Source organism: Prinia subflava, chromosome 17, assembly GCF_021018805.1.
Source record: "Prinia subflava isolate CZ2003 ecotype Zambia chromosome 17, Cam_Psub_1.2, whole genome shotgun sequence".
In the NCBI taxonomy this organism is placed as follows: Eukaryota; Metazoa; Chordata; class Aves; order Passeriformes; family Cisticolidae; genus Prinia; species Prinia subflava.
Genome location: NC_086263.1, coordinates 8,098,941 through 8,120,111, shown reverse-complemented (window position 1 = coordinate 8,120,111; position 21,171 = coordinate 8,098,941). Strand labels below are relative to the sequence as shown.

The 21,171-nt window shown below is 43.5% G+C and overlaps 1 protein-coding gene across 4 annotated transcripts in view; it reads right to left on the bottom strand.

Moving 5' to 3' along the window:
* Positions 1-13,693, bottom strand: part of XYLT1 (xylosyltransferase 1) — a 170,224-nt gene extending 156,531 nt beyond the window's left edge. For 2 of the 4 annotated variants that reach the window (XM_063414179.1, XM_063414183.1), the window contains exon 1: positions 13,360-13,692. In XM_063414179.1, the coding sequence (XP_063270249.1) occupies positions 13,360-13,581 (222 nt within the window). In that variant the 5' untranslated portion in view covers positions 13,582-13,692. Of the gene's footprint in view, positions 1-13,359 lie in introns of all 4 variants that reach the window. The other 2 variants (XM_063414180.1, XM_063414181.1) reach the window with 2 other exon arrangements.
* Between the last annotated feature and the right edge of the window lie 7,478 nt (positions 13,694-21,171).

Below are 21,171 nucleotides of genomic sequence, written 5' to 3'. Positions count from 1 at the left end.
TAAAAAAACCCAAACAACAAACAGACAGGGATATGTGGCAAACATCACTGCTCAGTGCATCTTCAATCCCCGAGTTTGCTGTCTGCCAGGCAGGGCTGCACACAAACCTGGTCCCTGTGCAGTGGCTCAGTGCTTCTGTCTGACTGGGCAGCAGAGACAGCCAGCCTGTGTTTTGCTGCTCCAGGAGAGGCCACACAAGCAGCACTCTGTAAAGCTGGGAGTTTAGTCTACATCCATTGCTGTCACACAGACAGAGCACCTTTCTTCTAGACCCTGAGGCTTTCTTTTGTTTCTCATCTAAGTTAAGTTCATATAATCATAGCATCATTTAGGTTGGAAATGACAGTAAGAACACTGAGCTCAACTGTTAAAAACACCATAAACCAGCCATTGAAGCTGACACACTGCACAAGCTAATCCGAACATAAACGCATAAACATTAACTTCAACATAAATGTTTGCAGTTTAATCTCACACTGGCAGATGCCCGGACTGATCATCACTTATGAGTAGTTTGGACATCTCCTTAGGTGGGGATCAATACATTTAAATTGAATTATAACACAGGTAATCCACTTGAATACAAAGCAGGCACTTTAAACCCACTGAGAAACCTCACCCATTCCCTTCCAATCTGGCCCAAGGAATTCCACCAGTTACACACTGAAGCACACAGCCTCTAAAAAGCTGACTGAGAGAATCAGAGCTAAAGCATCATACAACAGAGATGGATTCAACACATCTGCCATCAACATAGTATTTCCATAGTGCAAAATGCAGTCTTTCTGCACGAGCATCCTTAGTAATTCAGCATGGGATTAAATTATTAACATTCCACGGTTTTCACTGAGTCCAAACAAGGCCAGCAGAATATGAACAGCCCTTAAAAAATTCCTGAATTTTAAGTTTTTGCACTCATAAAAGCACTAAAAATGGAGAGTGATTGTTAAATAATTCCACCAGTGCCAAGAGAAGTATGCAGGAACTCAAGCTGTAATTGCCCAGCACCATCAATCTTTCCCATCACAGGTAATTTCATTCAGAACACAGAACAGAAAGGAACATTACATGTAAGTTTTACAGAACCAATATTTATAAAGCCCACTTAAACAAGTATTGCTATTAAATATTTTCTTTTCTATTTTTTCTAGTATCCTGGAACACTCTAGGACAACAGAATAACCTTTATTTTAAGACCCTTTTCACTTTAACAATTTCAGTGAAAATACAAAGGCTGTATAAAGCTCCCACCCTAGCACAATTGTATTTACAAGACTATTCTTGACTGATTTTACATCCACACCTGCACTCCATGTCCTACTGAAGACCCTCAGTTACTCTCAGTGAGCTGTTTTACTTGAGCTCTCACACACCTGCACCTTCATCCTACAGCAAACCACTGAGCACACTGAAAAAAGGGCAATTTGGCTGTCAAAGGTGTCTCAAAATCAGTCCTGTACAAAAATCTCTCACACATCATGCTTACACAGGATAGTGATCAAAGGTGGAACCAACCCTAAATGTGAAGATTTTCTAAAAGAATCTGCTACTAGAAGAGCAAGAACTTGATGAAGTGATGACTTGCCACATCCTAGACTTGTTTAAACTGCACGCTACAAAGCAAAAATTATTTCTAAGCAACATTTAGTCTGGAAGATTCTAGCCTGAGCAACTCGTGCTTATATTTGACCACAAGTGTTTGGCCACTATGGAATACAGGTATGCATGCATGCCCCTGTTTTGCATGAGAGTCGCAAAACCGAGTCCTGAACACATTTTACTCTAGTAAACAGGAAGGGGAGAAACACAGAAACCACCAAACCACCAACTCTCTGCTAAAGAGATGATTCTAACACCTGTGGTATCTCTGTGTTGCTATGAAACTACCATCCTAACCTTAGCAACAGATTTAAACCTTTGAGGATACATTTTGCTCTCTGTGACATAAAACAGACAAATGCTGCAGAAGGGTTTCTTTTAAATCAACAGAAAACAGTATTTCAAACTGGACAACACAAGTTAGGAAGAAAGCCGTTTACCAATGATAGCAAGTGAGGGAAGAAAAAAAACACACACCAATTTATTCAACAGGGAGACAGTATTTCATAATGGAGTTACTATTTACCAAATGTGGAATAGAGACCTGAAGTTCTTTCCTCACCAGGCACTGCCATAATTCCCAGTGGGTCCCAGCTGGAGCCTGGAGCAGCCTCTGCAACCACTGACAAAAGCCCCAGAAACAGGAGGGAATTGTTCAAGGACGAGGAGGAAGTGAGTACACAAGGCTGTGTTGAAGCTAAGAATAATATACAAACATTTACAAGCAAACAAAACACACAGCACCTCGTTCACTGCCTACCAAAGGCTTGAAAGCACTGAAGCTTAGGTGGCAGAATTTAGAGCAAAGCCTGGCTAGTTCTGGTAACTAAACTGAAAACACATCCCTGAGGGTGAATCCAGGAGAGTATGAAATTCAAGGGCTTCCTTTCACTTATGCCTTCCAGGTGACACCACTCCACAAACAGAGAGCATCTGGGGCACAGTGCACGACTGCTGAACACTCTGCAAAATTACTGACACTTCAAAAGCAACAAAATGCTCCAGCAGTTGCTGAGCTGTCCACACTGTCCAAAAACAGAGACCCTGAAAAACCATTTGAACTGCAAGACCATTTTTTTCCTTCCACAGTTATTCATTCATAGGTCCTTGATATGAGAATTACTGTAAATTTACATCAGTGCAAGTAGGAAGTGAAAATCCCCTGAAGAACCTAAATACAGAATAAGCTGTTGATAACATTGTGGGACATCACTGTTCAGTCTGACAGAGTTCTGATGGTACTAAAATGGACAAATCCCAAACCACTTTAAATAACTGAATCAAATTTGTCTGAAATCTTCTAACTTATATATTTGGTTGTATAATGGCAAAGAAACCCTATAACAACTTTCACATAAAATACCTTTGGGTCAAATTCTGCTGTGTGAAATATGTGCATAAACTCATGGATCCAATAGCACCTGTAGAATTAAGAGTCCCAGGCTACATGAACCTACCCAAAACTCCAAATTAACCTGGTTCTTTCTGCGCATCAACTACCTCTTAAAATGACCATTAGTTATAAGATCTGCTTCTGGAAATTTCCTGTTCTCTGAAAGCACAATAAATGCATTTATATCTATCCAACTTTTAAACCGGTTGTGCTCTCACAGGTTCCATAGAGCCTTACAACACCTTTTTGTTCTTCCCCACAAGAAGCTCATCCTGCAGTACAAGCTTGTCCTCCTGCCCCTTTCCTGAAACCCTAACCAAGGGGAGCAGGCACCCCTAAACTCACACTCTTGTTGCCCAGTGCAGCTTCACACAGAGGGGCAGGAAAAGGCCAGGGCAGTCTGCTTTTCTTAGACATCCAAGGATGAAATAATCAGCTTCAAAAGAAAGCAAAGAGAAAAAACATCATATTTTTTAACTGAGGGTTGAGGGCAAGGAGCAGAAATCTCTGTTTACACTGCCAGTGAAGTGAGCAGGTTTGAAACATCTTCTCCTAATAAATAGTCATTAATCACTCGCAGTCACTTAGCACAGGAGGTCATGTGGTGGCAGCCTGGCCAGTGTAAATGTTTAATACTGAATTAGATTAGGAAGGCTCAGGACAGTGTCGTGATAGCTACAGTGCCACCTGCAAAACCTACCCGACATTGCTGTGGTTTCAGTATCACCGAGGCCTGACCTGGGCTTTGGGGATGAGATGTGGTCTTGCCATGAAGGTGAGACACAGCACAGGTCACAGAGCTACTACAGGACCAGATGGCCTGGAGCTTATTGCATGACTTTATCACTGTACTGCTATCAACAGGTAAATGGGCAAAACTGTCACCTACTTTCATATCTCTGTCATTAGAAACATGAACACAGGGGTGATGAGCTGCCTGTAAGGCAGACTGCAGAGGAATTTTCAGCTCTCTTTGGGGGGACCCACTCAGCACAGGGCACTGCCATGTACATGACACGCCAAAAATACACACAAACATCTGTGTGCACAGAGCTGGAGGAGCAGCACTCAGATGGCTTTACAAGAACATTCCATAATCCTCCTCCCCCTGTCCTCTACTCAGCAGCTCAGTCAGAGCCAACTACAGCTATAATTATTGTCATAATTATTATTTTAATAAGAATCAATGACTTATCAAAATATTGCGCTGAAGACTTTCATGTCTTTTGTTGTAAGGCTGCCAAAAAGGCAGCTCATTGCTGAGGTGCTGCTCCACGTACTCTGCTAGCAGGCAGCACCTCCAAGCTTCTATTTCTGCCACTGAGTGACTAAACTCAATGCCAGAGAATGCCAAAACGTAAGCAGTTTGAGGCACAGTAGCTGTGCAAAGTATTATTATTCTCGTAGTGCATACACACTAACAGCTTTGTTTACTACATTCACTCCTCTTCTGCTTGTTTCCTTGGTTTTACACACTGTGGGCCAAGTTGCTGAACTTAGATGCCATAAGGTAGCCACCTGAATTCTTATTTACATATTTAAACAGCTGTCAGGCACCCACAGCAAGTTTTAAGAGCATAAGCAAGCCTGTAAACATCTAAGTCAATATAGCTAGGTGCCCATATTTATCCCCAGCTACCCAAATGTGAATCTCCACAGAAAAGTTGCCAGTTTTCATGAGAGTGTTTTTTTCTACAAGGGAGGATTAGCTTGATAACAGATTGGTTTTTATTTACATGCCTGTTCAAGATGACTCCAATCCAGATCTCTGGTAATGCTCCATTTCCACAGAGAAGTCCAGTTTACATTTTCATAATTAGCAGATGGCCATTTATTCAGTTACAGCTCCAGGTACACTGCCACAGCAAGAAAAAAGTTCCTTAAATAACTAATGACACTGGCAACTGTGGGACTGCTCATCAAGGGTGGCCAGTTGTCACCCTGCTGAGTGCACAGGTAGAACACGTAGGACTCTACTTGCCTCTCTGACATGCAATTCTAAAGAACCAAAAAATTCCCTTGGAAATGTCATTTTTCAGATTTGCTGTGCCTCTCCCAAGTAAGGGTCAACAGGCTGGATGTAGTTTCAGGGAGCTTGCTTCACTTTAGTCAATACAGTCATGGCCTCAAATGCTTTTTCTTTGAAGGAAGACATTTCAACTGAACCGTGTGTGCTCCTGAATCAGAAAGAAAGCAATTATAAAGAACAAAGATAACTAGAAACAGGATGAGTTTTAAGAACAAAATGAGAGACGTCTCAGAAATTCAGACAGCATGAAATCCAAAACTGACCACCACAAAACGTCAGCGAATAGCATCAACTTGAAGAAAAATATTGAGATTTCACCAATATAACTGAACCAAAAAGTACAATCAAAGGGCAATCAACGGCTGCAGCATGAAGCAGAAATAAGTGTCCATGACTCATTCAACCAAATCCAAGTTAAACTAAAGTTTGCAGTGTCATTCAGCTTTGTAGAATTGTTTTAAATAAGCATCCCACTTACTCTCTAATAATAGAACAGCAACAGAACAGTAGCTTGAAAACAAAATGTATGTGGGAGGCATTCACGATCTGACCTCAGAGTCAGCCACACGCCAGTGAAATCTTTTTTAGCTAACTTTTTAAATTAACTGGTATTCATTTATTGGTTTAATTTCATCATTAAAAAAAAAAAAAAAAAAAAGAAAAGCAGCAAATTATAGACATGTTATAAATAGTTTGTCCCTTGGAAGAATTCTCTAATCATCTCTAAAAATAAGAAGTCATATGATTTCAGTGTCCTGTACTGACCCTTTCAGTGCTCAGCAAGGTTACACTGTATATATGTTTAGGTAATGCTATGTGTTGCTCAATTTTTATATTTACAGAGTTATAAAAACCTGGACTCTTCACTTCTAGTGCACACTCACACTCAGAAAAGCATTCAGTCCTGTGCTTGTTGTAAAGCTTGGGAATCACTCCAGAGGAAGCACAGATCAAAAGCATTTTGTGCTTCCAAGCGAAGCCTGGAAATATCCTTTACTTGCCCAAAACCAACTGGGCAGCCAATTTATAACACCAGCCTCTTGCTTCATTCTTTTTTGATCCATCCACACTAATCGATCCTTAAATTCATCCCAGGCCTAGGCTGTAAAGTGCCAGTCACAGAGAAATTCTGAGTGGTGAGTGGGAATCACAGAAGCAGGGTTTGTTTGTGCTGAACACAACAATACTGCAAAGTTCCACTTGTGACTCTGGTTAACTCCTAGCAGCTCTAACTTGCTATTCAGCCTGTAAACTCTTCAAGACAGGGACCTTTCCTCACGTGTCTGTGAAGCTTCTAGTGCCCAGATGGTGCCATACAAACGAATAATAATTATATTTTCATGTAGACCATCATTGTGCATAATGTAAATTACTTTCACTGATCCAAGAGGAAATAATTTTCTCATTTCAAAATAAAAAGAGAGAGTAAAAATAATGATTACTTGTTTGATGCTATCATTATAACAATAATTAGATTTGTGGGTCCAGAATCCGCAGCTGGTCTGTACTGACTTTAATGGAGTTATACCAATGGAGGCAGCTGAGAAGCTCCTGGTCCTTGCTGAAGATCTCAACTGCTTCACAAGAACAGATTAATTCAAACCCACACCGATTCCATGAAGGATGGGATGTTAATTAAGCACACTTTGCACACTGGGGAAGACAAACACCAGAGCTGGCATCTGGAGAAATGGATTCCTACAGGCATGGCAGGTACCTGAGCATCCCTGCCACGGCCCCTGCCTTGCTGGCACAGAGGAGCAGGCTCCTGCACAGATGCACACCTCAAAGGAGCTGAATTACCTTCTGGAGACACTCAGCTCTGTCATGAGATGGCCTCAGACCCCACACGTTTGTGAGACTCAGCCCAGGCTCAGGCACCCAAAAGGAAACAGCCATAATCAGCAGCACCAAGTGTGAAAGGGAAGAATGAGGTTGGGACCTGCCAGGGCTTGGCTCCTCTGGAGGAAAGAGATAAAAACCACAATTATCAGACCAAAGAGGACTAGTCTGGAGTACCAATAACTGAAAAACCCAAAATTACCTGCCACCCTTAGCTATGGGGCCCTACACACTTGGCTAAAGATGTCAAGAGGTTATTGATGAGAGTAGGCAACCAAAACTTCAACTTGCCCTGTCCCACAGAGCTGCCTCCCATGCAACACATGCTCTGTGGAACAGCATCAAAGGCCTACCATTACTTAGAAAAAAATGAAAGACTGAGGTTCCAAATCTAAAAATCAAACTCAAACACTTGAAACTGCTAGTCCTCGAACTCCAGTCATACAAGCAGTAATACACACCAGAACCCATGTGCCCTCTGAGTATCCACACAGGGATGCTCCTGCCTCTGCCCAAATCAGACATCCCATCAGCCTAAGTCAAAAGAAAAAATACAGGACATTGTATTCCAATTAAAGAGTCACTGCAAAAGCTTCAGTGAAGTGCCAGATCTAATTTTAACACTATAAAGAAAAATCAGGAAGTATTTGATTAAAATTAATCCTCGAGGTTATATAATTTGACTGTTGCTACAAATTAAAATCACGCTTTCATTGTACTCCTGGCCCTTCAGCAAGCACTAATAAGATGCCATATCACAGATCACGGACTTCCAATGCTGAAAGGAAGAAATATTTTGAAAAATGTTTCTGAACAGAGTGAAAACATGTGGCAGGTAATGAGGGCCTTTTACACCAAAAAGTACCCATTTTGCAATAGCTGACAGCAAGTAAATGGGATTGGTATGTCCCCTGTAAAACAGCTGGTCTTCTCTTGCTAAAAAATTAAAACGCTTCTATTTCAAAGGGAACATCTGCAAAATTCCATCACACATTAAGGAATAAAAAACTGACAACAAAAAATACACCAGTGGCCTGGAAAAGGCTTCCAATCCATCTCATATCACACATTCCCACATTCCTGCAGAGGAGATGCTTAGCAAGGTAACTGCTGCAGGAGCCCAACAGTCTAACCTGCTTCTAATACTCCCCTTAAACGATGCATTTTAGTTCACTTGATGCAAAGATTTGTTTTTTTACTAACTTGTGTACCTTGTCAAGTGTTAAGACTTTGTAAAAATGCATATGCACCTTCCAGCTGCAGATGTATTGTCTCCCCATTTGCCATTACTAAATGATGAGTTGTCTCCATTCTCCTTCTCAATTGTTATTAAAGCCATATTGCAGCATGATTAAGCTCCTGATAATAAGTAAAACCATCCTTAACAGTCAAGTCAGTACTACAGACCCATTCTCTAAGAAATACGTAATTTTTGGCCACATAATAGCTCAATGCTAATTATTTTATTCACAACGGGAATCTTAACTAAGCTGTTTCACTGAGCCCAGTTTCCAGAGGTTGATTCATTCTGGACTGAAGTTTAACACACTCATGTTAAGCTTCTTTGCACTTTTCAGGTCTGGAAATTTTTCTGAAAACCAGTTTTGCCTCATTTCCTGTGTTCAGATTAAATTACTGAAGCCACAGGTCTATATCAACAAGATACTTAGAGTGGAATATATTTAAATAGGTACCATTTGATCGTGTCTCCATCTACAGAACCCATACCTTCACTGATTTAAGCAAAAAAGAATAAATCAGTGGTGGAATAGTTCCTTTTTTCTTCAAAACTCATTCGTTTTATGGAGCTTAACTGCTTATTTTACACTGAAGTGCAGCTCTGTGGAGTGAACTCACAGGGACTCCAGTGACTCTTCCCAGCTCCTCGCCCACAGCAGAGGCTCCCTCCTCCAGCACACACCTGCTGCCACCCTGAGCAAAGCTGTGCCTCAGTGCTGCTCTGAAAGCTGTGCTCCCTGCACAAACTCACCTTCCTGCACCTCCCACATGATGCTCGGCACAGGGTACAGGGCTGTGTGTTTGTTTCTGGCAAAACAGAGCTGGGAATCCACCTGCACAATCTGAACATTCCAGGGGCACACACACTTCAAAGGAAAACTCTCATTTCCAAACCTGAAAGAATCCCAAGCTTTTATAACGTACACAAGGTGAATTCTGCAGTCTTAGTTTGGGGAAGCACTTGGAAACGGCTTGGGGAGATAACTCATGGATGAACCGTAGAGAAAGTGGAGTAAAATCTCCTGGGTTTTCTTTCTTGTGCGATTCCCACGGTGTTTTCCAGCATTAGAGTTGCTGGTACTTTGCTTTTAGTGGCAACAACTGATCACAGTTTTTATAACCCTTAGCATGGAGCAGAGCAGCCCCTGGATGCCTTTCCTAGCTTCAGTAACCAACAGGGATTGCAGAGTTTAGGCACACATTGTAATTACTTTTTGCATCTTGCACCTTTAGCCTGCTGGAGCTCAGCATGCATCACCAGGAGGTAACAAAGAAGGAAAAAGCAAGAAAAAACAGACGGGAGCACATTCAGCTGATCAATCCATGGAGGATCCAGCCTTGCTCTCCACACTGCTGGGAAAAGAGAAAACTACCACATTTCCCACTACAGGTATGAAATGAAGGAAAGGCACTGATGATCCTCAGGACTGTTCTCCCTAGCTTAACTTTTGCTTGGAATTAAAACTGCTCACTGACCCCAAGCACACTTTCTTTTCATTCTACAGTTCTCAACATTTTGAGCTATCGATATGTTTGGTTCCTTTGACAGCTTCATGCTGCAAGAAACACACCATTTCTTTAAAAGAACACACTAAATTTCAGACTGAAGAAATGCTTTGATCCCACACCAGCAGGCAGGAGCTGTATTTCACTGAACTGACAGTAAGAGTGCACTGGCATTTCTGCTTTATGGCAAACAGGCAGCAGTGAAAACCCAAGGCTACCAGGAGGCACAAAGAGCAGCAGGTACCCACAGACAGAGCCTTCAACACCCAGTTCTAAGGCAGGAGCCACAGCTGGGCAGCACAAGTGCATCCCTGGGATGCACAACAGCCTGTCAGTGCAACATCACAGCTGCAGATGCTCTGCTGTCACACCCCTCTCATCCTCAGCAGCCCCAAAGCAGGATTTGCATCCCATTTTCTTCCCTTTGGGCTGCCAACACACAACATCCACAAGCCCCTTCCACCATCGCTAGCAGGCTGCATTAAGGAAACCCAAGATTGAGGAGCATGTTTACAGTATTTTCACAAAAAGCTGTTGCACACTTTTCAAAGATAAAGACCCTTCCATAAGAATCCACCTATCCTCAGAAGGGAGCTTAATTCTTCTGTGCTTTTGACATTTGAGTTATGCAGCATGAATAAAGCTTGTGCAAAGGGTGCAGCTGCAAGAACGGCTGCAGGTACCCACTGAAATCAGTGCTAACTGTTCAGTTGATACTTCTTTAGAAGTATCTATAAGCTGGTTTAATTAAATATGGAACAACTGCAGGAAACTGCTTATGACTAATGAAAGCTCCAGATGTAGCTGGTCAGGGGATGTAGCACAGAAAGTGTTTTCAGTTGCAAAACTGCTCAATTCAAAATTGCTTCTTCCTGCCAAGTTGGCAATTCCCATTCAATTACATACAGGTACAGTGGCAAACCTTTTACTACAGTGCAATGTCATTTTATCTGCCAAATGATAGTGTTTATTGCATGTATCTGACAGCATTTAATAAAAACCTAAATATCTTTTAAACACCTGGTTCAAAGGATTATGTTTCTTTTCCTGCAGACACAAATTACCAAATCCTCACACTACTTATATCTAACTCAGTAAAACAGGCACCCCCATTTCAGTCTTGTACACAGGATTGAAACAAATTTAAAAAAAAGATAAATAGAAGCACTGTAGCCTCATGTAGCAACTTTCAGGCATAGGTTTGAAAAGCACTGTCTTCTGCCAAGTGTCCAAACTCTGGTTTGCATAACTATTTAGTATAAAGGCTCATATAAGGATAGTTAGCAGGGCAAGTGAAAAAGTATAAAAATCAAGTACTACATCACAGATGAACATTTAGCAGCCTTTCAAAAATATACTCCTCAAAATGTATTAAAACTCACTACTCCACTCACAGACCAAAGACACACTGAAATCAATACTATTTTTGGTTAAAAAGCAAGACTGAGAAATCTTTGAAAAATCCTTGGAGGGCCCCTCAGATGTGCTTAACCCGAGACTTGTGGATATAATGGAACCACTGTATTCACACCAGTCAGCTTCTCCAACTGTTGCAAAACAATTTGACATACACAAACTATGGGAAATTCGGACTGAGAAGGACACTAACTTTGCTTGGATATTACATAAATTGCATTGCAATGTGCAAACAAAGCAACAGGAAAAAATCTTCCTTTATATAGATGATATACAATTCCATTAGTCATTGATTTTCCTCGTGAACCGAGTCTGAAATCAAGAATGGTAACACAGGCAAGACTGGAAACTTTACCTACCAAATTAACACAGGTGCCAAGTTTTTAAGGCAGAAGGCTGCACAAAGCCAATTTCCCTGTCACTTTTCCGCCAAGCACATTGCAGTCAATAGATGGATATTTAAGTGTGAGGTTTTGTATTCTGACAAAGTAATTTTAAGGATGGTGGCGACTTCCCAGTGTGCAGGCTAAGCAAAGCCACAAGTACCATAAAGTCATCTTGAAGAAGCCTTGCCAAATCATCTCTTGACAAAGCGTCGTTAAGTACACTGCCACTTGCTTTGAGCATTGTTGCCTGGTTTTTTATTTTTAATATCAAAGTCAGGCATTGTGGCACAGCCCAGTGTGATCCATACCAGTCATTTAGATAACGAGGGGAAACGAGCTCTCGGCATGTGTTTTAAAATATGTTTTCCATTCAGAACCCCAGTGCTCCATCTTTAGGTCTTTGATCAAAACTGTATGCAAAAGGCGTGATTCATAACTGCCAGCATCGAAACACTCATATCCAGAGTCTGCCTGTGGCCAGCATGGAAACAATGAGCTCCCGACCCCGAGCGTGGCACTCGTTCCAGCACAGCGGGTGCAAACTGGACACCGTGCCAGGACATTTGTAGGACAACTGCTAAGAGGACACGTTCCCACACAGCCCCGAGCCCACAGAAGAGGATCATTTCCTAGAAAGTCTGGGAAGCAGGGCTGAAGCTCCAGGTGCAGCCTGCCCTCTCCCGGCCCCCTGCCTGCCCAGGTACCAGCATCTGCCAACCGTGATAACCCACAGTGGAGAGATCAGGATGGAAAAAAGCTGGAGAAGACAGAGATGAAACAGGATGGACAGGAAAAGAGGCAGAGGGCAAGGTGCTGGAGGAAAAATAGTGGAGCCTAAACAGCTACACTTATCAAGCAAATACCAAGACAAGATTATGTGTAGAGACAAAAATTGAATTCAGTAAACTAGAATTTTAATTTTCACATCTAGAAAGCAGAGCAGGATCTACATACAGTGGATGGGTACGTACTACAGGTTGTCCCAAACGTCAGTGATGGAGTGAGTATTCATGTGCTGGGAGCTCAGCTCTTTGCATCCTTTCAAGGCCGAATCACTCACTGTAATTTACCAGGGTAAGGCACCTCTGAGTACCGAGTTCTTACATTCCCTCTCAGGGATGTAAACAAAAATACAGAAACTGACAGAACTAAGCATGCACTTCGAGAGGCATCACTTACTTCATGTAAGCCTACTGCTAAAAGAACATGAAAACCAGAGGAAGCTTATCTTGAACTAGAGAATACTAGTACTGATGCTACATATCTGAGGTTTGCAAGAACACTGTTAATTTGCCTTTTCACATGCCTATTAGAAAATTCAAAAATAGAAAATTCAAAAATAGAAAACTGAACTGGCAATAGAGACAGATTTGCAACCCCTTGTGGTTTCAGGCCCGAGTCATTTGAATGAAAACCGGGGAGTTTGCAAAAGAACGAGATAAGAGACAAGGTCCTCATCCTATGTGGGCACATTTCAGTGTCCCTGAGTTGTCAGCGGTTAATAAAATGATTGCATTACATTTCACTGCCCGTCACCTCCTGGGCCTGTTAGAGCTGTGCAATAAAGAACGCCGGGTGGAAAAAGCAAAGTAGCACTGAAACAAACCCCTGGGACGGTGAGGGGCAGGCGGCTCGCCCGCGAACTTCGGGGATGCTGGGATGTGCCGGGAACGGAACGAGAGATCCCTCTCTCGGGGAAGGGAGAGGATCCCACGGGTGCATTGTCTGCCTCCGCACCGCGGCCCCCCGGGCGCTCCTGCCGGACCGGGGCAGGACCGGGGCAGGACCGGGGCAGGACCGCGGCACCTGCGGGAGGCGCCCACGCGGGCTGCGGGCAACGCGAGCCCCGGGGCAACCGCGCCTCGCTCGCCCCAACTTCCCCGCGCCGCAGTCCCGGCAGAAGTGCCGCCAGACGCCGAGAGACGCCGCCGCTCCCGCTCCCCGCCTACCATCGCCTTGCCGTGCGGGGCGGCGGGTCCGCGCCGCTGCGGCTGCCCCCGCTGCTCTCCGCCGCGGTCTCGCTTCTCGCGGCCGCCGCGCTGCTCCTCGCCGGCGTCGAGGGAGGTGAAATTCCAGACGAGGAGGGTCTGCAGGAGCAGCACGGTGAGCGCCGCCACCAGCGCCGAGCGGGAGCGCCGCGCCAGCCGCCGGGCGCACGGAGCCGCCACCATCTTCGCTGCTGCTGCCGCCGCCGCGCTGCCGAGAGCCGCCGCATCCGCCGCGGCACCGAGTTTTCAGCGGGCAGAGCCAGACGTCAGCAGGAGGAGGGCGGAGGTGGGGAAGGAGGGAGGGGGGGAAGGAGGAGGAGGTGTTCGCGGCGCGTGGGGATGGGGGAAGCCGGCGGGGAGCCCTGGCGGCGCGGCAGCCCGCGGCCGGGCCAGCCCGGGGCCAGGGGTGGGGTTGGCGGAGGAAGAGGAAGGAGGAGGAGGAGGAGGAGGAGGGTGGGCTGGAGGCGGAGGAGGAGCGGGGTGCTCGGCGGGCGGGCGAGCCCCGGCGCTGCGTGAGGGGAAGGGGCCGGGGCGGGGCGGTGGCGGCTCCCGGCGGGCGGGGAGAGGAGAGGAGAGCGGCGAGGGGAGGGGAGGGGGCGGCCGGCGCGGGGCGGGCGGCGAGTGCCATCTTCTGAGGGAGCGCGGCCTCACGGCGGCCCGGCCGCACCTGCGGGCGCACCGCGCACCGGCACAAGGCACGGATCCCCCAGGGCTGAGATGATGCGTTCGGGGTTTTTCCCCTGAAGCAAAAGCGTCCCTGGCAGCGTTTCGCCTCAGCGAATGATTGAGAGCGAGAGCAAGGTGTAACACCTCCCCAGGTGAGGTCTGCAGGGACCGGGCACAAGGCGGCTGTAACTAAAAGCCTCAAAAAAAGGCTCAAGAAGTGAACATAACGGATGAGTTCAATTGCCTTTTTCTCCCATACTGATATTGGCTTTCTAATCTGAAAGATCTCATTATCTGATGATAGGACAGAAGTAGGGAGGTTTGTTTAATCTGCCTGCACCAGTATCTCTTTTTCTAAGCCTAATTCCACTTTACAAACCAAATCCAAAGGTAAAAAATATTATCTCCTGGGAAGAACAGTTGCTTTTTAAAATGACAGCCCGGTAGGATTTGCACAGACCAGCGGGATTTTGTTTCCATTAGAAGTGCTTTAGTTTCTGATCTGAAGAAAATGAAAGAAGTAGTGAGATTCAGAAGCATCTTTTTTATTAAGGGAATTTTCATAATGATCCAGTGAGGCTACAAATAAAATTTTACAGGAGGCATCCTTCGTTGGAACATTTCACAAGCAGATGATGTGTCAGTCTCAAAGAGTGCCACACTCTTTGAAGGTGTCAAGGTGTCTCTGGAACAGAGAGGTTGAACTACAGCATCAGTGAGTTCCAGGAGAGCCAGCCCAGAAAGGCTCCTCTGTTTGTGACAGCAGAGCAACGTGGAAGCTGAAATGGAAGCTGACCTTCCACTCATGCAATGGAACCCTGCCCCATTTTCACCAACTGGGGTGATGGCAGAGAGCCCGTGATAACAAATTTTGACAGTGTCGAGCATCCACACCAGTTGCACGTGCATCATCAGATGTGCTGGTCCCACAGAGCAGTGAAGTGAGCTGTTAGAACACAGAAATGAAAGAGACTCAAAGTGTTCCTGAATATTCTGGCAGATTCTGCACAACTCGGGAAGATGATGGATAATTTTTATTCCAAACTATCAAATAATTGGGCATTATAAACACAGTCAAGCAATTTTGCTGACAAATACAAGATAAAAGCATCTTCCACTAGGGATTAAATGCTTTTCTCTTCAAAAGGAGGTTGTGGTCCTAGTAAGTGGTTGCTCCCTGCAGCCTTCTCTCGGGCTTGTAGATGGCAGGAGGTGCTTGTGGTGCCAGAAAGAAACAGGCTCTGAACAGGCCAAATGACCAAGAGCTCTCAAGAGCCTCAGGACCTGATTCCAATCCTGCATACCTCATTAGGAAATGGGAGACTCATTCCCTTGGATACCCTGAAATGGCTAAAAGCCCTAACAGCAACGTCCAAGGCAGGCAATACTTCAGCACAGGGCAACACTGCTTTCTATAAAAGGAGCACAGCAGTAATTGTGATGAACTTGTGATCCATGGTTCTTAAAAATTTTATGACCTATCGGAAAATTTCCTCTGGATTTTATGGGGTAATTTTTATGCTGGAAAATGTCTCTGGGTGTCCCTAATCTCTGTATGTAATTAGTGTGACTGATAAGGCAGTGCATGCTCAGTCTCACACATGTCCTACTGAAAGCTCTCCTGGAGAGAAGATTTGTATCCAAACCACAATAATTTATAGGCCATAAAGATCTGAGTCTTCAGTGTAAAGTCAGCCCTGTGTATGGGTGGGAGCCCCAGCATGAGACACTTCTGCACTGACAGAAAAAGCAGAGCAGAGAGAGGAGCAGATTTCTCCTCCTTCAACATCCTCCTTTTACCATATTTAGAGACCTGTAAAATCTGGAAAGAACAGTGCAGTAGGTATGGCATTCATTTTTAAAACTGTGATATAACCAATGACCACTAACTGTTCAAAGCATCCTTCTTCTGTGCTAAAGAAAACGGCCAAATAAAAGGAAGAGAATTCTACTAATACATTTTTCTTCTTGTGCTGATTCACACTAAAAAGTGAAAAGGGCAAGGCTGAGCATCTTGAGAATATGAAGATGGAAAAAAAATCACAGAAACTGAAGAAATAAACTGTAGCAATCGAAAGAACAAACTAAAAACAGAAATTGCATACAACTGTTAAAGGAATTTTCTTATTTTAATGTTTATGAATAATGGCAGCTTGATTGAGCTGTGTTTCATCAGAAAATATTTAATCAGGTTACACAGAAGACACCTGAGAGAGTTACCACTCTGAAAATTCTCCATGTTAGGTGAGAGTTAGTATCTAGCACAAAGTATATAAGAGAAAAAAATTGATTTGATTCTTATATAAGTATTACGTTGGTTGCACGTAACTGTCAATGGGACAGTGTTATAAGCAAGGGTAAAAACTGTGACTTGGCTAATTTGCTCTAAAATCCCAAGACATAATTGATTTAAATATTTTTTTGCCACTGCACAGGTATGTAAATTCAGTGTGGGTGTGTTTGAGAGATGGAGGGTATCAATCTTGCCTACTTAAAATGATGTAAAAAAAGAACCATACTCAGTTCCATTTTAGTCTGATCTACTTTGCTAGATTTACCTATCCTGTTGTAAAAAAAAATGTTTCCTCCTCCTAACAGTGTAAATACAGTCTAAAATTGCATCAAGTAACCAGACTTTGTACAAAGAAATCAGTGAAGTTGGGAGCAGTGCTAATAAGCAATATCCCTTGCTCTACTTTGCAGAGCTTATGGTCCATCTGGTGAACAAACACTGCAGGCTTATCTGAACTCCAACTCACAGCCTGACTCATAGGCAGTTTAGAAGCACATTCTGTAATCAGTGGAAGACTAAGTTATTTCAGAGTGAAGATTTGCATTTTTCTTAAAAACAGCCATGTCCTTAGCACATCAAGATTTAGGTTTTGAATATGTGTTATGAGATGAAGGGGAAAAAGGTGAACGAACTGATTTGTCTAAGAATGGGTATCTCTAATGTACTCAGTCTTAAAATCTGTGAAGAATACAGAACAAATAGCAATTTTCTGCATATTCCTATGATATCAAAAAAATTACAGCACCTATGGAGTATGCCTTAGGAATAGAAAAGGTTGGAAACAGGCCACAAGCAGTGTTCAATGAGTAATCTGCAGCAGCAGTAGCAATGCCTTCTGAAGTTTGGGCTCCTTCCTCAAAGTGACAAAGTCTTTCTTTTCTTTTCTTTTCCTTCCATCTCTACCAGAACAACACAGGATTCCTAATCCCTTTGGTGCATATGGAGGACATAGGCCTTTTCCATGGGAATCTGGCAGTCTTGCTGGACTAAGCATCAAATCTGAAAGAGTAAAACAGGGTAGGGAATTACTCCCTGAGAATTTCACCATTTCAGACTACAGGTCACTGCCTGCTCTGCAACAAGTTCCCAAAACTGTGCTTTTTGTTTTTAAACACTGGTGTATCTCTAGACTTAAAAGGCAGAGGAAGTCTATTCTGAGTTTTTTGGAACCACAGAACCACTATTAACTTCATGTTCTGCAGTTCAGTCATTTTATGGTTTACATGTGTGTTCTTCACCACTCAGGTATACTGTACCATGGGTATCCACTCTTCCATATTTTCATAAACAAAACCAAGATTCTTTGCCACATACTCATTTTACATCAGGCTACTCTCCAAGCGGGTTATAAAATTCAGCTTCTCTCTTACGTGCGCAGGCAGAACTAAAGTCAGTGGAGAGGTAACCACTGCATGCAAGAAATGCCTTCCATTCTGGTGGTTTTGTAAAATTTGAGATTCCAGCAAACCTTTCTTAATCCGCTCTGGTTTCATTTTGCCACATCACAAATGCAAACTCTGGTGTCAATGAATATGCAAAAGCCAAATTTTCGACACCAACATTTCATTCTGGTAACACTGTCTAAATTATCAACTGAACATACTGTGTCAGGATTCAAAGACAATAAAAGCAGGTTCTATGTTCAGTTTGTATGAAATACGTAATATGGATGTGGAATGTATATTACACCTTCCTTCTGAGAGATAAATTTAGTTCAGGACCTTGGCATATGCTCCACTTCAGGAAGTGAAGGAAAATGGAAGAATTATTCCCTTCACCATCACATTAAAGCATCCCTTTTTCTTTGTAATCTTTTGCATATAAAACCTTTTACTATCAATGAGGAGAAATGGCTGTATATGTACTTTATATACAGCCCTCCGTGTTGTGACAGCTTTTTCTTTCAGCCAGTGGTCGAGGATAATCATGGAAGGATTACCCATCTGTTCTTGCCATGTGGCATTCTGTCTTCAGTAAGGAGATACTGCAGTTCACAGCTTCCTGCAGTTCTTTTTTTCTGATGTTCTCTCATTAACTAGAAATTGTTTTATTATCCATCTGAGTTGCTAAGTTGGAAAGTCTGGAAGACTCATGAAGGTGACCTACTTTGGATTATCTAAATTACACCTAACCACTGCCTGATGCAAATAGCACTTTGTTTAGATGCAGAAGGTCTCTTTGGCTTGGGCTTTCATTCTAGATTTTGCTTTTTTTTCTGTCCACTTGATGGAAAAAGACAAGTGGTACACGAAAAAAAGGTAATCAAAGGAGAAGAGATGTGAAAAAGGAGATTTTTTCACTAAGAGTGACATTGTAGGTTGTGTTTACATGATTAGCCAGTTTTTCAGAACACCCAAGTTTTTAGACTACATTTACTGTGCTGACATATCAATGCAAAGTATATGTAGAATTTATCCCAGTAGTCACCTGAAGCATGTCTGAACTTCTACTGAGATATCACTATCACTTGCTGCAGGAACAATAACTGGAAAGGAAACAAGGTTTCAAAGAAGGTTTAAATAGTCTTTCATTTTTGCTAACCCTGGAAAATACAGTATTTTAAAGATGAGGTTTTATTCTTAAGCTCCTGATATGATGGAAATTCGTCTGTATAAAAGGTTGCTCTCAAAGCATATCTGATGAAATAGTGTGACTGTTCTTCACAAACAGAGCCATTTTGTGGTAACTGATTTAATACCAGCTTTTCTGTCAGAAACCATTGTTTATGATGGTATGTCAAACTCAGTATTGGCAGCCTCAACAGATCATTTGCTACCACGTGTGCACCCTGGGCAGTCCCACAGAGCACAGTGTGTCGGGTGGAGCTGGGACTATTTGCCAATCAATACATGACAGTGACATTTGCCCGAGCTTCTGCATAAACTCTCCAAACCCTTGGACAAAGCTTCCCAGGGCAGGGAGTGGGGGAAGTGCATTTTGTGCCATTTTCCCCTGGGAGAGGGGAGTTGAACAGGTAACCTGATTTCCTGCTACAGTTTCTAACAGCTGAGTTGGCAAAAGAGTGTTTCAGTTCCCTCTGACTCTGCTCTGCCAACACCATGGGCCGTGTTGGATATTACAGAGCAAAGACAATTATACAAATTTAAGCAAACAAACTTGATAACTATCATTAATCTTTCTGTATTTAGAAAGTCATTAGCAAAAGCAGGTGTAAAAACCTGTTTGGCTGTAATTTGGATGCTACAAGAAAAGGAAGTTTTCAGACAAGGTATTTGATGTGCCTTAAAAGAAATGCAGTTTTTGGAAGAGTAAGGCATTAGTCCATGTATGGCAAAGATGGCTGTGTCATACATTGCATGATCTCTCATTTTAATAGCTTTTAAATTCATAGAAGTGGTTACATATTGTAAACACCTCCTTACTGAGTTAGGGAGGATTTTGGTAAAGCTGACACCTCCTTTACAGTCTTTGAGAATTCGTCCCATTCTTGACAGTGCTGACTTTATCTATGCCCCATTCTGCCATCACCATGGAAAACCCTCCATAAATGTGAGATTCCATGTGAATCTAGCAAATATGCTCCTCTCAGGAGCAAGTTCCTATCTTGGCAAGACAAAAGGAAGGTTCTTAAAGCCCTATGGAGACTGAGGAACCAGAGGAGAATTCTCATGAGGTAGGGAACTAACAGCAGTTTTGCAGGAGCAGACAGAGCAGTACCTTGATGTGCTCTTCTGCATCTGGTTGTTCACAGAATCAGAGAATCATCTGAGCTGGAAGGGAACCACAAGGATGAGTCCAGCTCTTAAGTGGGTGGCCCATACAGAGATCCAACCCACAGCCTTGGCACTATTAGCACCATGCTCCAACCAAGCTAATCCCAGTGTTGGTCTGTATGGTTTGGGCTTTGTAATGACTGCTGCCTTGATGAACTTGAGGACTGAGGGAGGGAAAAGAGCTGGTAAACCTATCTGTCCACATCAGCAACCTCACACAACACACTGCAGCTCCCTGCAATTTGCAGGGCTGTGTTGCTGACCACGCCTGAGCAGAGGTTACTCTGCAGGGCTCACTTGCACACACGTGTGATCAGTGGTTTGTCTCTGGTGTGTCAGCCTGCAGCTGCACAAAGCAGGGCTGCATGGAGATGGCCACATTGCACCATGGTACAGCACGTGCTGTTGGAACCATGTTTAAGGAAAAGACCTGGTTTGGTGCCTGCCATCGCGGCTCCATCAGTTTGAAACTTGATTCTCACCTCACATAGAAGCACTGTGGATGTGCTGACTCTTCAGTGAGGGCTGCTGGAGGCAGAGGCTTGTTTGTTCTGTGGTCTCACTGGGAGAGATACTAAATTCTGCTGCTTCTGCTTCATTCAGGCCTGCCTTTTAAGATGGAGATACTTACATGACTGCAGTTCTACCTTTTGAATACTACAGTTCTTGCCATGACAACTCAGTGTTGAAATTACCGGTTCCTTCCACCTATTTCATTATTAAGTTGCAGGCATGACACACATCTGACAAGTTATTTGCCTGGAGAACATGCTGCTCCAAAAGGCCAGGAGGTGTTTGCCACTGTTGTGGCAGTGAGGTGATGTGCAGGAGACACCTGCCTGCGTAATTCACGTGCTACATTGCAGAATTGCTCAAATACCTAAATGCCTGTCTGCACAGAACCCAGGATATACATGGATAGGCCTTTTGAATAGACAAGTAGATGCCATGGATAAAGTGTAGCTCACAGAATACAGATTAGGGATTGGAATTTAAATTGCAATATTTTGCCCCAGGACTGATGCTAAAAGGTGTTACATTTCTGGTATAGGCAGAGAAAATTAAGAAAGTAAGTACTAT